The 16,590-nt window shown below is 47.6% G+C and overlaps 1 protein-coding gene and 1 pseudogene across 1 annotated transcript; both read right to left on the bottom strand.

The window, feature by feature from the left end:
• Positions 1-981: 981 nt before the first annotated feature.
• Positions 982-14,680, bottom strand: LOC117715718 (large ribosomal subunit protein eL29 pseudogene; annotated as a pseudogene).
• Gpr27 (G protein-coupled receptor 27) lies at positions 13,858-16,572 on the bottom strand. The gene has a single exon (XM_034511850.2). It carries the CDS (start codon positions 16,258-16,260, stop codon positions 15,115-15,117), a length of 1,146 nt encoding a protein of 381 aa, XP_034367741.1. The 5' UTR covers positions 16,261-16,572; the 3' UTR covers positions 13,858-15,114.
• Positions 16,573-16,590: the final 18 nt, after the last annotated feature.

Raw genomic sequence — 16,590 nt, 5'->3', positions numbered from 1 at the left:
ACTCTGATCTCTCTCTCTCTCTCTCTCTCTCTCTCTCTCTCTCTCTCTCTCTCCTCTCTCATTCTAGAAGGAAACACACAGAGGAGGGATGCCCTGGAGAATTCAGTGGTGGTTGCAGTTGTTGTAGTTCTTTTGAACAATCTGAAAAGCACCACCCCACCCCAAGGCAAGTGAGGCAGGCAGTTGGGGGGGGGGGGGATGCAGAGGGTGGGAGGGAAGGTTTTACCCAGTTGGTCTGTGGCTCTCCTGTAGCTCAGTTCTCTCTTGACTATAGACTACCCAGGGGGACATTTCAGGTGACTCAGTGTCACACACATACACACACACACACACACCCACACACACACACACACACACACACACACACACACCAGCTGGTTCTTGCCCTTGATTCCCAGAACTTCTATTCCACTGGTCATCTTCTCATCAAAATGTACATTAGTCACCAAAGACTCTGAGCAAGAAAGTGGAAAGTCCGCAACATGGACAGACATGGTGGTGACAAAATGCTCAGATTGCACGTGCAATTTTGAGTACCTGTCCTTGTGCCCTCCTGGGTGGGGACTTTCTTGTGATGTCCGGGACCCTCATGCTTGCAGCTGTGCAGTGGCCTGCTCCCCAGAGTTACCACCCATGTATATTCCCAGGCACCATTGTCCCCATGAGTTCCTGGGGTTCATGGCCCCTCAATTCTGCTTACTTTGTGGTGGGCAGTGTCGCACCCTGTAGTCGAATTCCAGTATCCGGCTTTGGCTCTGACAACTGTCAGTGTCATTAGACATTGTCATGCTTCTTCTGGAGGAAGCAGGTGAGATGAGAACCTGTGCTTTAGACTAAAGCTCTTTTGAGTCTACTTGATATTTTTTTTTCTTGCCTCAAGTTTATTTGTAAAAACAGCATAGGACACTGGTCATCTGCAAATAGTGTGTGGGTAGGTGTGTCACAGCAGTCTGTCTGTCTTCACACTGGCAGGAGCCTTTTCTATGGGGCCTTCACAGGGGCCTGGGCACCTTTGGGAGCCTGAGCTGGAGCTGAAGGCTGGGCCTTAGCTGGAGCTGCGGCCTCTGCCTTGGTTTGAACCTTGGGCTTTGATTGGCAGAGCCTACGACCCTTGGCCATGTAGCTTCAAATCCGCTTCTCAAGCTTGGGGTGAGCGATGAAAGCCAGGCGGCTGAGTTTGTGGCTGGGGCCCTTTGGCATCTTGGGCTTGATAACCTGAGGCTTCACAAGGGCCTTGATGGCCTCTGCGCATGCACTCATTGCCTTTGCATTGTTGGCCTGCATCTTCTTCAGGCCTTTCTTGTTGTGCGTCTTGGCAAATGGCATGTTCCTCAGGAACTTGGGGTCAACCCCTGTAAGAGATTCGTATCTTTGTGACCTGGATTTCTTGATGCCGTTTTCGGGACTGGTTGTGTGCGGTGTGGTTCTTGGACTTGGCCGTGTCTGCATTGTAACCCGCAGCACCTGGGATTGGAAAGGACCTACTTGATATATATTTTTTAACTAAATATTTTACTTCCTTCTCAAAAGGTAAAACAATCATAAAAGTTAACCCTTTGCAGACTGTGGAGACAGCTCAGTTGGTCAAGTACTTGTGCAAACATAACGACCCGAGTATAATCTCCAGAAATCACATAAAAAGCAGAAAATAACAGCAAATGCCAACAATCCCAGAGCTGGCACAGAGAAGACAGGAGTCCTGGGGTTTGCAAACCAGTCATCCTTGAGGGCTTTGGTGATCTTTAGGATCAGTGAGAGATCCTGTCTCAAGAACTAAGGTGGAGAAAAATTGAGGTATACACCAGAGGTCCACCTCTGACCTGCACACTCAAATGCACATACATGTGAACATAATCACACACACACACACACACACACACACACACACAAAAGGAAATTACAAAGGAAACAATACATTCAAAGCAGTAAAAAGGCAGTGTGGCATAGTTAGACGCTCTCATCTCGTCACTTGTGGATCAGTGCGGAAGCAAGGGGCCCAGTGACACTCATCACTAAAAAGTGATTTAGCCTCTAGGCTGGACTGCTAATCAGTTTCCACAGTTGTTTAAATTCCTATGTTTATCTTTTTGATTAAAATACAAGTAATTTGTGTGTGTTGGGGGGGGGTGTTCCCATTGAAGAAATTCAAGTAAATTTGTGGAAAACTGTTTTATTAAGTTAGGTTTGAGTGACTATTGAGAAGTTTCCCGGATTGAATTCCTCTGTGGACAAGATTAGTGTTGGCATGAGTGCATTTGGCTCATTTAAAACATACAACTCAATCAACAAAACTTTTTATTATGGAAATTTTAAACATACCCATTCCTTTTGTTTGTTTGTTTTTTCAAGACAAGGTTTCTCTGTGTAGTCCAGGCTGGCCTCAAACTCAGAGATCTATCTGCCTCTGGCTCCCAAGGGCTGCTATTAAAGGTGCTGACCACCATCGTCCAGCAAATACGGATTTTCTTAAGAGCAGGGGTTGATGAGGTGGCTCACAGACAAAGGCACTTAGCCACTCTTACAACACAAGCCTAACAGCCTGAGTTCAATCCCTGATAACCATCATGAAAAATCTGATAAGTGATGTCAAAGGGGTTTCACTGGTCAGTTTCGTGTCATCTCAAAGGAAGGAACCCAGTTGAGAAACTGCCTCTACAAGATCTGGCTGTAAGCATTTTCTTAGTGATTGATGTGCAAGGGCCCAGCCCACTGTAGAAGGTATCATCCTTGGGCTGGTGGTCCTGGGTTTCATAAGAAAGCAGGCGGAGCAAGACATGAAGAGCAAGCCAGGAAGCAACACCCCTCCATGGCCCCTGCATCAGCTCCTGCCTCCAGGTGTCTTCCCTGTTTGAGTTTCTGTCCTGACTTCCTTTGACAATTAACAGTGATATGAAAATTTAAACCAAAATAAACCCCTCTTTCCAAACTTGCCTGTTCATGGTGTTTTGTCACAGCCGTGGGAAAATGACTCCCCTCTCCAGCTTCCTGTGTTACCCTGTGATTATTCTCTCTCATTGTCATGCCGTCTACCAAGGTGCAATACAGCCAAAAGGTGCTCCTCAAACATGAGATGCATAGCAAGTATTATTTGCTATGTTTTTATGGGGATATAGAAATAAATTGTTAGTCCTTTGTATGGCAAATGTTAATATTGCCTATCATTTTTTTTTCTTTCATTTCACTAAGAGCTGAAAAAAACCTATGGCTAGAAGAAGAGACCTATAGATTATAGCCGTCCCCTATGGCTCATTGCTCCCCTATTCAGAGACTGTTCACTGGCTGTCCAAGTGTGACTGTGTGACTTAAATTCAGAGCAGCGGAAGGGAGCAGATGTGATCTCCCTCACTTTACTAAAAGAAAATTGAGCTTCCTCTCCAACAGAGAGAGATGAGTACGTTTGGCATAAGGCCCAGGCAGTGAAGGACCTGGAAAAGCTGGTTGACTTAACGGCCAGAATCCCTGGGGCCTCCTGAAGCACACACCCTCAACGCAGGGAGAAGCACTCAAGTGGCCCTTATTTGGAGTCATCTTGGTAGACATCTCTATAATCTCTTTTCTAATCATTAAGCTGAGTATTTCTTTTTGTTGTTGTTGTTTTGTTTGTTTTTGTTTTTCAAGACAGGGTTTCTCTGTGAAGCCCTGGCTCTCCTTGAACTCACTCTGTAGACCAGGCTGGCCTGGAACTCAGAAATCTGCCTGCCTCTGCTTCCCAAGTGCTGGGATTAAAGGCGTGTGCCACCACTGCCCTGCAAGCTGAGTATTTCTAACTGGTTATCATTTTGTTACATTTTAAACTTCAGTGTGTTACCTTTTAAAATGATGGTAGGGTGCTGGGGATATGGCTCAGTGGTTAAGAGCACTTGGCTTAGTTAGGGTTTTACTGCTGTGAACAGACACCATGACCAGGGCAAGTCTTATAAAGGACAACATTTAATTGGGGCTGGCTTACAGGTTCAGAGGTTCAGTCTATTATCATCAAGGCAGGAGTAAGGGCAGCATCCAAGCAGGCATGGTGCAGGCAGAGCTGAGAGTTCTACATCTTCATCTGAAGGTTGCTAGTGTAATATTGATTTCCAGGCAGCTAGGGTGAGGGTCTTAAGCCCACACCCACAGTGACACACCTACTCCAACAAGGCCTCCTAATAGTGCCACTCCCTGGGCCAAGCATATACAGAATGTCACAGCACTCTCGAGAGGACTTCGGCTTCCAGAGGACATGGTTACCAGATGTACATGTGGTACACAGACATGCCTACAGACAAAGTAACAATACACATAAAATAAAAATAAATAAGTTATTACAAATAAAACACTAGTGGCCAGGTATAGTGTTACATAACTGTAATCCCAGCACTCAGGAGCTAGAGGCTGGAAAATCAGGAATTCAAGGTCTTCCTGTTACATAGTGAGTTTGAGGCTACTTAGATAGCACTTGTAGACCAGGCTCTACCTAGTCTCAAAAGCAAAATTTAAAAACAAAGATGCTCATTTTGTAGTGGTTGTCCTTCGGAAAGTGGGGTCAACCCCACACTGACCTCACATTGGTTTGAGTGTTGAGACTAATGACAGGCCAAACCCCAAAGGGATGTACCCAGATTTTATGTGGGTACCGGATGATAACCAAACAGGCACACACTGGCAATAAGGACAGGAGGTCTTAGCCTTTAACATGGCCAAGAGGTAAAAGTGAGACTGAACCAATGTAAGCTTATCTCCGACTCTTTTATAAATAAATGAGACTCAGACTACGGTTATTTTATTTGGCTTTGACAATTAAAGGGGTAACCCCTAATCTACTTTTCTAACCGCTGGCCTGGTTACCTCCCCAGCAGTACACCTAAGTATATGCTGTTTCTCCTGGTCCTGTGCTCACCGTCCATCTCCTTTCTCTCCTCGTGGCCTCTCTTCTCCTTTTTAGTTTCTCCATCCCCAACCAGGTTACTCAAAACCTACCAATCTCTAATCCCTCAGTAATCGGGTGTAGCCAATTTTATTTAACCAATAGTTTTAAGTTAAGGAACAAGGCCGGGCGGTGGTGCCGCATGCCTTTAATCCCAGCACTTGGGAGGCAGAGGCAGGCGGATTTCTGAGTTTGAGGACAGCCTGGTCTACAGAGTGAGTTCCAGGTCAGCCAAGGCTATACAGAGAAACCCTGTCTCGGAAAACAAACAAAAACAAAACAAAACAAACAAACAAACAAACAAACAAAAAGGAACAAGGTTTGCACAACAAAAGCTTGCCAGTGTGAGAATTCACTTAAAGTTCAGAATTTAGCATTACAGTACATAGCAAGAGACCAAACCTCCACCACGGGGTTGGCTAGCTTGGGGATGGAACCAGAATGGAGGAGAGGACATGGCTGTAGAGTCACAGTGTTCACAGGTCAGAAAGGAGCTCTGCCTCCTGTAGTCTGAGACTGTGAAAACTGTAGAGGGCTAGACTTGCCTGCGTTTTTCCTCACAAACCTGTTGGTCCCGCAAGAAGAAATTGCTAAATAGAGCAAGGAACTCTTTAGAAACGGTGAAACTCAGGTAGTTTGATCATGAACACGCTGGGATGGAAAGGACCACAAAGACTGTGAGTCTGTCTGTCTTGCAGCTAGTGTCGAAAGCTAGAAACATGTCAAATGCCCACAGACTAAGAAATATGTGTGTGTGTGTGGGGGGGGGTGTCTGAGAGTCACAAAACAACTGTAAATTTTCTCATGGTGTTGAAGTGAATGTAATTCTTTCTAAAAAGTGTTGTTGGTGGGGTGGGGGATTGAAGAAGCAATCAACGTTAAATGGTAAACTTTCGGTGAACAACAATAGCAAAGCTAACAAACCCCTGGCAGCAGACTAATGGCTCTATGCAATTGTGTTCCTTCAATAGAAACAGGTTATTAAATATACACCTACCACTATTTAATCCTAATATCTTTACAAACCTTATAAAGCAACTTAACAAATTTCCTTTCAAAAATCCTTTGTCAGACCACACATGTCGCCGTATTCATAAAAGATTAGAACAATTATGCAAATAGCATTCTAGAAATAGCTCTGGGTATCCCATAATTCCTCAAGATAGATATGCAAATGAAACCGATCTTGACTGTGAGCTTAAAGAATTACACATGGCCCAATTACACTCTCCATGCCACTTCACCCAGTGTGAGCCTGCAGTGGGAATCCTTTTCCTCTCTGCCCAGCTCATGGCCACGCTTACACAATAGTCGGAGACTATTGTGGAAAAAATCGGGGAGCATGGAATGTTAAATGAGGGGGGAATCTCACCATCTTGTGCATTTCAAATTAAATTTTTACCCCCAGGTCTGGGGATGGAACCTAAGCCCCATGCTTACCACACAAGCCCTGTACCACTGAGGTAAACCCCAAGTTCTGCTATAGATTTTCCTTTCTCCTCTCCCTTCAATTTGCTTTCCCTCGCTCTCTGTCTCTGTCTGTCTGTCTGTCTGTCTGTCTCTGTGTGTGTGTGTGTGTGTGTGTGTGTGTGTGTGTGTGTGTATGGTGTAGTATACGTATGTATGCAGATGTATGTGTGCAGATAGAGGCCACAGTGTCTTCCTCAATCACCCTTCACTTTATTTTTTGAGACAGGGTCTCTCAGTAACCTGGAGCTCACCCATTCATCTAGACTGGCTAGCCAGACTGCTTTCTGTGGCCTCTATACCATGGGATTACAGGTCTGCACGGCTGTCCTTAGCTTTTTACCTGGGTGCTGGGGGGTCAGACCCATGCTAACACGTCAAGCACTGTACCCAATGAGCCACCTCCCCAGCCCATACTACGTAATTATTATAAACTGAGAGACACTAACCAGTAAACTGCCATTGAAGTGCAAATGATTTCCAAAGCCCCTTGAAACTGACGTGTGTATCTGTTCTTTCCAGGTTCCCAGCCAGAAACCACGTGTGCTTCTCACAGTCCATTTCCTGGCAGAAAATGAAGACGTCCCTCCCACAGGGCTATACAGATCAGCATTCTACAGGTAATATAGTTATTACTCAAGAAATGTTCAAATATATAGCTTTCTAACAGTTTATATTCTCCCCACCTGTTGTAGGCTGGCCACTTAAAACTTAATTTGTAAATGACTAAATGATTCTTCCCAGAAACCGGGAAGTAATAGCTTCTATTTACCTGTCTCTGTAATGGTATCAGGAAATGAGATGACTGTATTTATGCCTCTGAAATGTGTTTTCAGTTTCTTGGTATAATTCAAACTGACTTCAAGACTTCCACCTTCCAGATGTAAATCTCAGGCTATTTATTTCCCAGGATCCAGGGTTGGTTGGGTAGCTCCTAAGCCTTCTCTTGATTAGACCTGTTCTTTCTTAAAACAAAACCCACAAAATACCTTTTTCTGTGGTGTAAGCCTGTTCCCCCTTCATGTTTCAGGAGGGGTTCTGTGGTCCTTTTGAGGGAAACATGTTTGCTTTCTGCAAAGTTTGGACAGAACCCACCAGAAGCGTCTCTGCTGGCTCTCCTGGCATTGGCATGTTACATAACAAATTTCTCCCATGAAAATGACCCCGTTCCTTCCTGGCACTGGAGCCTTTGGATAGAACAGAGACAGAAAAATTTGAAGGGAGAGTTCTGTGATTTTATTTTACTGAGAGAAATAAATTTTTTAAATGGATTCCAGGGTGAAGGGAGAGCTGAGGGAGACAGAGGGAGATGTGTAGCCCGGGAGGAGAGGAGGGTAGAGCCCAGGACATTTTGGTTTCATTGCTCTAGTCCCGCCCTTTCTCATCAACTGGGAAACCAGAGCTGGATGCTAGTCAGCCTTTCCAGACAAGCTGGAATGAAGTTTGGCCTCTGTGCTATCCCAACCTAATATGTGGACCCCTCTTGGCATCTCTCTGGTTCTGCCTTGCTTTATGACTCTGAGTGCCTTTTGCCAAGTTTCCCCAGTTAATTAACTAGTAACCAAGAAAACTGCACCTCACTGGCCTCTGTGTCCAGCACTGGCCAACACAGGACTGGCTTCTTGCTGGTTTTCCGTATGTGTTGGTTGGGTGGATTTATATGTCATTTCCCAGATTCCTGTAATTAGATATATGACTGTGGACCTTACTTTCCTATTCTCTGTGAAGATACCCGACAGGAGCAACTTCAGGGAAGAAGGATTTATTCTGGCTCATAGTTCAGGGAATATAAGTCACCATGGTAGATGATGGAGGCCCTGTGGATGCCAGGTGACTATAATTCACCAAGGCATGGTGGCTGGAAAGTGGGTGGAGTTTGTGATGGTGGGTATCATAACTGCAGCCTTTCACAAAGAGTGATCAGAAGGCAAAGGACAGGAAATAACATAATAATAATAATAATAATAATAATAATAGCTGTGACCCCCAAGGTGTGCCCCTGTGACCTACATCAGCCAGGTCCTATTTTCCAATGGTTTCACAGCCTCCCAAAATAGATCTGCTAGCTGAGGGGCGAAATATTCAAACACATGAGCCTGAGCAAAGGGGAGAGTGGGACAGGACATTTCACATCCAAACCATAAGAATAACCTTTAGAATTCACACATCCATTGGTCAAAAAGTTTACAATATAAAATATAGAACCTATCTTGTAATAATAAAAAATAAGAAGTCTATTTCAAGTTAGGTGTAGTGGTGCATGCCTTTAATAACAATAGTTGAGGGGCAGAGGCAGATGTCTGTAAGTTCAAGGCCATTTTGATCAACATAGTGAGTTCCAGGCCAGCCAAGGCTACATCTTGAGACCATGTCAAAAATAAATAAATAAATATAAATAAGTAAATAAATAAATAAATAAACAAAGCAAAACAAAAAACCAAGCAAACTAAAAAAACACTCTATTTTTCTGGTGTGAAGATAGCAGATAGGACAATCTGATAGGTAGAAAGTGTGACAATCCATCTTTGTGTGTGTGTGTGTGTGTGTGTGTGTGTATGTGTGCACGCACATGTGCGCACCGGTACTGGATGTCCAAGTGTGCCTATGTGTGAGGATGCATGTGGAGCTCAGAGGACAACCTATGGTGTTGAGTCTCAGACACCACCTACTTAATTTTTTAAATTTTACTGTGTGGTATCCATCTGTGTGTATGCGCGTTTGTATGTGTGTGGGTGTGCATGGGTACGCATGTGCAGAGGCCCGACTTGGATGTCAGATGAGTTCCTCAGTTGCTCTCCACCATATACATTGAGTTAGGGCCTTTCACTTGAACCTAGAGTTCAGCATTTGAGCTAGTTTAGGCAGCCAGCTTGCCGCAGGATCCTGTCTCTACCTTTTGTGTTCTGGGATTACTGTCTGGCCACCATGCCTGCCCTGTACTACTTGCATGGTGTATTTGAATAGATCTGGACTCTGCTCTTCTCTTCTTCTGACTTGCTCAGCAAGTGTTCTACCCATTTCCTTTGTTTGTTTTGAGGCAGGATCTCCTAGTACCCTGGGGTTACCCTTGCTGGACAGTGAACTCTAGGGATCCTTGCAATGATTCCAACCAAGGTTGTTTTTTAACTTCAAAGTTAAGAGTCTAGAGCAGCCATTCCCAACCTGTGGGTCACAAATCCTTCAGGAGATCGCATATCAAATATTCTGCACATCTGATATTCACACTAGGATTCAGGACAGTAACAAAATTACAGTTACAAAGTAGCAAGAAAATAATTTTTATGGTCAGGGGTCACCATGGCATGAGGTGTTAAAAGTTTGTGGCATTAGGGAGGTTGAGAAGGCAGAGTTCAAGGAGCGGTAAGGCAGGTAGGTACCTGTGCATCCTATCTGTGGCTTTCACCGCAATCACAGTGCCTATCCTCGAGGTCTTAAGGCAGCTAGGCTGCTGTGGCTCCAAGCATCACATCGTCACCCAAGAGCACCCCAAAGGGAACGAAGTGAGTAAAAGTGGGGAGTAGGACTTTCTACCAGCTGGGTTCAACCTTGAACGTTTTGCCCAAAGTGGAGGAGAAGGAGAAAGAATCTCTTGAATTCAGCTAAATCTTGTTTTTACTTTTCTTTCCTCCTGGAGTAGCTTAGAGGTACAGCAAGTGCGCTGATACAGGACCAGCTGACGGTGGGTGAGAATGGCTCCCCATTATCTCCCTTAACCCCCACAGAGAGGGCCCTGAAGGTCAGTGGTCTTGGCTCCCCACAGGGGTGAAGTATCTCCCAGATACTTGACAGAATATTTTGAGCCAGCTACCTCAGCGTTCTGACAGTTTAAGGCACCAGAGACAGTAAGTCAGTACTGGACTGCCCCAAGCAATAAATCTCATGACTACAGTGATACCTTGATCTCTCCCACAGCGTGCACTGGGATAAAGCCCATCACTGTGTGGAGGGCAGGCATTGACCCTTTGTGTCTAACCACTCTTTGGGTCTGAAAGATTAAATGAAGTTCAGAAGCATCGGGGCAGTAAGAATTTTGGATATAAGAACAAATCATAATGTATGTGACACTGCCAATGACCTGGAGGACAAGAGAGGGGCAGAGGAGAGACCCGGAGAGGGAACAGGAGATACCAGGTGTCCCATGAGCTGATGCACATGGCCTTCCTGGAGGGATCAGAGTGTAGGACATTGTAGCTGGCCAAGGAGAGTTTTTTTTTTTTAAGTCTTCAGTTTGGGTGCAACACAGAACCAGTGTCCAGGTTCTGGGGACACTGTTGTTTGTACAGTCTCCTTGTGCTAGTGGCACTTTAGACACTGACCTGCTAGATATAAGTTAGGGAGGTGTGGGGAGCATGGAGGGTATGCTCACAGGCAATTCAAGAAGACAATGTGGACATACAAGGAGACCCAGAGGTGAGCCAAACAGCAGGGCCCATGAATGCCCTCCTAGGACAACAAAGACGATGTCCAGGCAGTCCTGAGGGCTCTTGGGAAGATACGTGGTACATCTCACCAACTCTGTGTCCCACTTGAAAGTTAAACTGAGCTCTCTGCCTTGGTCCCATCTTCCTTGGAACTTGAGGGCCATGAGAATGACATAGAGGCAGACACAAAGATGCAGAGGAACAAGGAAGTTGGCTTGTGCACCTACCCTATGGAGGCTTCAGGAGCAGAGAAAAAGGATTGCCAGAGACTGCCATGGTAGAGATGGTGGACTGCACGCCACACCCGTAATTGTCTGAATGGATTGAGACTGTCAGTATCTGATCAGGAAGATCGCCTCTGAGAGAACGCCTTGGCTTATAACACAGACAGTCCTTGTTGATCTGATGCTCCAGACCTGTGGCACTTGGGGACTGGTTCTTTCCAGGGCCAAACATCTCTTTTGCTATTTCAGCTGAAGAAATTAAAACCACTACCACCACCACCAAAACCAAGCAAACAATAAGCCCCAAATGAGACCTAGAATCTTGCCTCTCCTAAAGGGCAGGGCATCTGAAAGATGGGGAGCCGTTGCCCAACCAAAGAATGGGATGAAATAATGTATTTCTTTAAAAGGATCTGAAGATCCGGGTGGTGGTGACACAAGCCATTAATCCCAGCCTTCAGGAGACAGAGGCAGGCAGATCTCCGAGTTCAAAGACAGCTTGGCGTCCAAAAGAGTTCCAGGGCCACACACAGAAACCCTGACTCAAACCACCACCTCTCCCGCCAAAAAAAAAAAAAAAAAAAAAAAAAAAAAAAAAAAAAAAAAAAAAAAAAAAAAAAGAAAGAAAGAAAAGAAAAGGGGGAGGTGGGGGAGAGAGACAATAAAAAAAGAAAGGGGAAGACGTGTGTGAGCTAGTGAAATGGAGCGGCTTGCTGCTCACCAAGCCTGATAAGCTATTTGATCTCACATGGTGGAGAAAACCAACTTCTTCAGGCTACCCTCTGTCTTCCACTTGTACACCATGGCATGGACTTGTGTGTGCCACACAAACATGCACTCACACATGAACCTGCACATAGAATGAACGGAAACGAATTTGACAAAGCCGACAGGTTCTGGTAAGACTGCAAGGTGGATCCAAAGCCTGTCATTGTGGCTGCCGATTTGTTACGTGCTCCCATTTTTAAAAGGGAAAGTCGGGTTTCAATTTACACAGCACTGCTCTTGGGGCAAAGCTACTAAACAGAAGGTAACAAAGACCAGAAACTGCTTATTTTAAAGTCAATAAATCAACGCCAGCACATGCAAATAGAGATTTCTATGCATAGCTTTTTTTTTTTTTCCTATTGCTTTGAGCATGGGGACAACTCGTTCATCTCACCCTGGGGAGGGGGGTGTGCTGAATTAACGTTCCAGGTTAGCAAATGAGCCATCTTACTCAGTTCCTGTCTTCTTTGAGCGCACTGTACCTGCTCTGCTACAATGAGCTGAGCATCCGGGACACAGCTGCACAGTCCTTGATGCTTGCTGCTCTGACTTGCATCCTCAGTGGAAACTATGCCTTCCTCTATAAGCAAGTTTGCATCCAGTATGTTGAAACCACATCATGTCTTGAGCCAAATGAGGGATGTAGGTGACTTCTCAGTGGAGAAGGGATCCCGACTCAGCACATCCCAATAGGAACCACTAGGCTGTGTAAGCCCAGCCATCTAATCCCTCTGAAAATACCCCAGGAACTCAGGAGTCCCAGCATCAACAAGTGAGATGTCTCTGATATAGTCTTTTAGCTGCTGCCCAAGGCTGAGATAGTTCAGGGATGTCCTGGGATGGGTGGGTTCCTGTGGCAGGCCGGGTGCTAAATATTCTGAATAAATCATGTCCTTGGGGACCTCTGTGACTTGCACTTGAGTCACTTGGACAGGTGTGTGAGAGAGGAGGATTAATTTCCCCTGCCCCCTCTGCCTTTGACTTCACTTAAGATTTCTGATGAATGGCCCTTGAAAACCCAGGGGTGGAACTCTACCTGAACTGAGGTCACAGGGAGAACAGGAGCCTTCCAAATGGACTGGTATCTTCAGCTTTCACAAGCAGAACAAAATAATGCTATTTAGTGGAGACAGATTGGCCACACGCCCTATTGTTCATCTCTCTTGGACATAATGTTTAATAGTTAATGTTATGCTCAAAATAAACCATATATTTACTACATCCATTATGAATAGTTTGTCAAATTGATTTTTTTCTTTTAAATCAGAGGGGTTTTTTTTTTCCCCCCTTGTGACTCTAGGAATCAAACCCAAGGCCTCTCAGGTTCTAGGCAAATGTTCTCCTCCTGGGCTACATCTCTAGCCCATTGCTTTTGGTTTTTTAAAACCGTTTAAAATGGTATGTGTGTTCATTGTTTCTTTCATTTAAAGAGAAAGATTTGGCCATTTTTATCTTGTACTTCAAACTTGAAATGCTGGAGCTGGGGAGATGGCTCAGTGATAACCTGCTTGCTTCAAAGCACCAGAGGCTAAGCTCAGATCCCTGGCACTCACAGAAAAAGTAAAAATCTGGAGGCGCCTGCAATTTCCCATGCTTAGGAAGGTCCTTGGGCTGACTAGCCCCCTACTCCAGCCAACTGGCAAGCTTCTGGCTGACTGAGACCCTGTCTTAAAAAATAACATGGTAGCTGGGCGGTGGTGGCGCACGCCTTTAATCCCAGCACTTGGGAGGCAGAGGCAGGTGGATTTCTGATTTCGAGGCCAACCTGGTCTACAGAGTGAGCTCCAGGACAGCCAGGACTACACAGAGAAACCCTGTCTCGAAAAACCAAAATAAATAAATAAATAAATAAATAAATAAAAATAAAAATAAAAAAAATAACATGGTAAGGAAGAGCTACAGAGCTCAACTTCTGGCCTCCGTGACTAACCCCCACCCTCACTCACAAGCTCTCCCAATTCTCAGAGACGCTAATATCCAAACCAAACACCTGAAATGGGACAGTGGACACTAACAGACAGTGTGTGTTACTTAGCAACAGACCTAAGAGACTTGGCCTCAAAAACAAAACAGCCACTCCAGAATGAAAATACTGGTATATTTGTGTAATGCAAAGAGAAGTACAGATAGAAATCTTCAAAACGCAAGTTACATTAATAAAAACATAGCAGTTTAAGCAAAAAGTATTATACAGTACTTGCAATGTAGTCCTTCAGTTTCAAATGACAATGTCTAACAAAGAGATAGTATTTTAAATTATAGTTCTTATTAATCATTTAAAACAGCCATGAGTAGAACAGCACCACCTAACTTAGCAAACACCGCAGGAAAATGTTTTGTCTCCTGGGAGAGGCACCATTATATCCCACATCTTTTTAACCACAGACAAGTCTTCAGAGTGAAAATTAGCTTCATAATACAGAGTAAAACTGGGCTTATCAAAGCACAAGCCATTTCCACAAAAGTATTTTAACTTTTTATTGAAGGGGGAAACCCCCAAACCCCTAACCCAAACAAACCTGTAGATTTCTGCCCTCCAGAACCCACCCCATCTGCAAATCACAATCGGTACAAACACATGCAATACTGTTTTTTTTCTCCACATTACTATCCAAAACACTTTTTACTGTTTAAAAGTCACAGTCTCACAGAAAGTTTCCATTCAAGATTGATCTACAGAGCAGCTGTTGCCGAGGCATTGTTTTTAAAGTAACTTTACACAGGGCCCCAAACCTTGCTCCTTATGTGACTCAAAAGAGACTGCCCTCCTCCTACCCACTCGCATTTTCTCTTAAAGTTCAGTGTCACCGCTGGGAGAAGTTCCCCACACCCCCAAACAAGGCACACAGCTCACCTGGCCCTGTGGCCTGCAGTTCTGAGGGGACTTTAGACAACGTCATCCCTCTCTTCCATCTCCAACGGAAGATCCCCTAGCTCGCTCTCCTTCACTGCAACGCAAAGGTAATGCCACTTGAGGTTGTCAAAAATAGCCTCTGTAGAAAACTGGCCATGGTCTCTAGGAAACTTTGCATGAATAAAACCAGTGTAGCCTTTATTTAAAAAAAAAAAAATCACACGTGGAAGAAAAGAAGTCGGTACCAGTACAAAAAGACTGCAGGGCCTACTGTCAGGAAGAAAGTATAATTAAATAGGGGGACAGAACTGAACCTCGGCATCCCCTCCCCCGCCCCCAGAACAGGGGTCTAGACAATCCAAGTGCGTGTCCACTTTGAGAGTCTTGTGAAGGCAGCGGAGAAAAACCAGACACGGGACAGAAGGGAAAGGTGCGCGGTCACAATCGAAGCCAGAGGAAGCCTGGGTGGCAGAGCGCGCTTCACAAACCAATGCCTTTCAGGTCGCAGGGGAGGGTGGCCTGCGTGGCCTGGGGGCTCTGGCAGCAGGGAAACTGGGCTCTGAAACAGTCCCTCAGCTCCCGGTTGAAGAGGAAACACACCACGGGGTTGATGCCGGCCTGCGCGAAAGTCAGCCACACCGAGGCTGTCAGGTAGGCCTGCGGGACAGCGCCGGGCCGCACCAGGACGCGCAGGTAACTGGCCACCACATAGGGCCCCCAGAGGAGCAGGAAGAGCAGCGTGATGGCGTAGAACATCTTGCACAGCCTCTTCTCCGTCTTGAACTCCTCCAGCACCAGGAGGCGCCGGGCGCCGCGGCCCGGGCCTGCAGGCCTGATGCCCACGAGCGCAGGTGGCGTGGGTCCGCGGCCGAAACCCGCCGTCCAGTTGGCGGCCGCCTGACCGGTGGCGCCGGGGCCGTGGAAGGTCCAGTCGTGGCTGACGGCGGGCACCAGGCGCGCGGGCCGCATCTTGCGGCGATCGTGGATGAAGAAGAGCAGGCGGAGGTAGACGAGGTGCGTGGCGCCCACCACCGCGGCCAGGAGCAGCAGGAAGCCTAACGCACCCGGGGCGCCGTCGGGCCGCTGCTCCAGGGCGCACGGCGCGTCCTCGTCGTCCGCACCACCGCCGTCCAGCACCGGCGGGAAGGCCGCGGCCAAAGCCAGCGCCCAGGCGGCGCACACCAGCATCGCGGCGCACGGCCAGCCGGCCAGGCGCTCGGCGTAGAAGCGGTGGTGCGCGATGGCCAGGTAGCGGGTGACGCCCACACCCAACAGCAGGAAGGCCGCGTGGAAGCAGAAGAGCGCGGCCAGGAAGGCCAGCAGCTTGCAGCCCAGCGCGCCGGGAGGCGTCCCCGCCGCGGCCGCCGCTCGCCGCGCCGCCAGCATGACGGCCGGGAGGCAGGCGAGCGCGCGCAGCCCGTCGGCCAGGCACAGGTCGAGCAGCAGGTAGTACGGCGCGCGGTGCAGGCTGCGCTCCCGCACGATGAGCAGCGCGAACAGCACGTTACCCGCCAGGCTCACGCACAGCAGCAGGCTGAGCGTGGCCAGCCTGAGGCCCAGCGCGGCAGCCTCGGCCCCGCCGCCGCCGCCGCTGCCGCCGCCGCCCGGCTCACTAGCGTTCGCCATCGCGGCCGTGCTCCTCCCCGCCGGCCCTCTCCGCTCGCCGTAGGCCGCCCCGAGCCTACGCTGCTCCACGCTAGCTCTCCGGGCCCGCGGGGTTGTCAGCCCGCACCCGGCCGGCCCTGCCCCGGGGGCTCCACGCGCCTCGGCCGCGCCGCCGCCATCTCAGTCGCGGTGCGCGCGGGAGGCGACGGCCACTCCCTGCGCCCTGGGCGCGCCGGGCATCACTGCGGGCAGGCCCGCAGCCCCCCGCATGCTCCGCGTCCTCCTCCCGGTCCTCCTCCGCCGCCGCGCCTCTTGGCTCTGCCCCCCGCCGGGCCCGCCGCTGCCGCTGCC

This window comes from Arvicanthis niloticus, chromosome 9 (genome assembly GCF_011762505.2).
Source record: "Arvicanthis niloticus isolate mArvNil1 chromosome 9, mArvNil1.pat.X, whole genome shotgun sequence".
Lineage (NCBI taxonomy): Eukaryota > Metazoa > Chordata > Mammalia > Rodentia > Muridae > Arvicanthis > Arvicanthis niloticus.
This window is presented reverse-complemented; position numbering and strand designations above follow the sequence as displayed.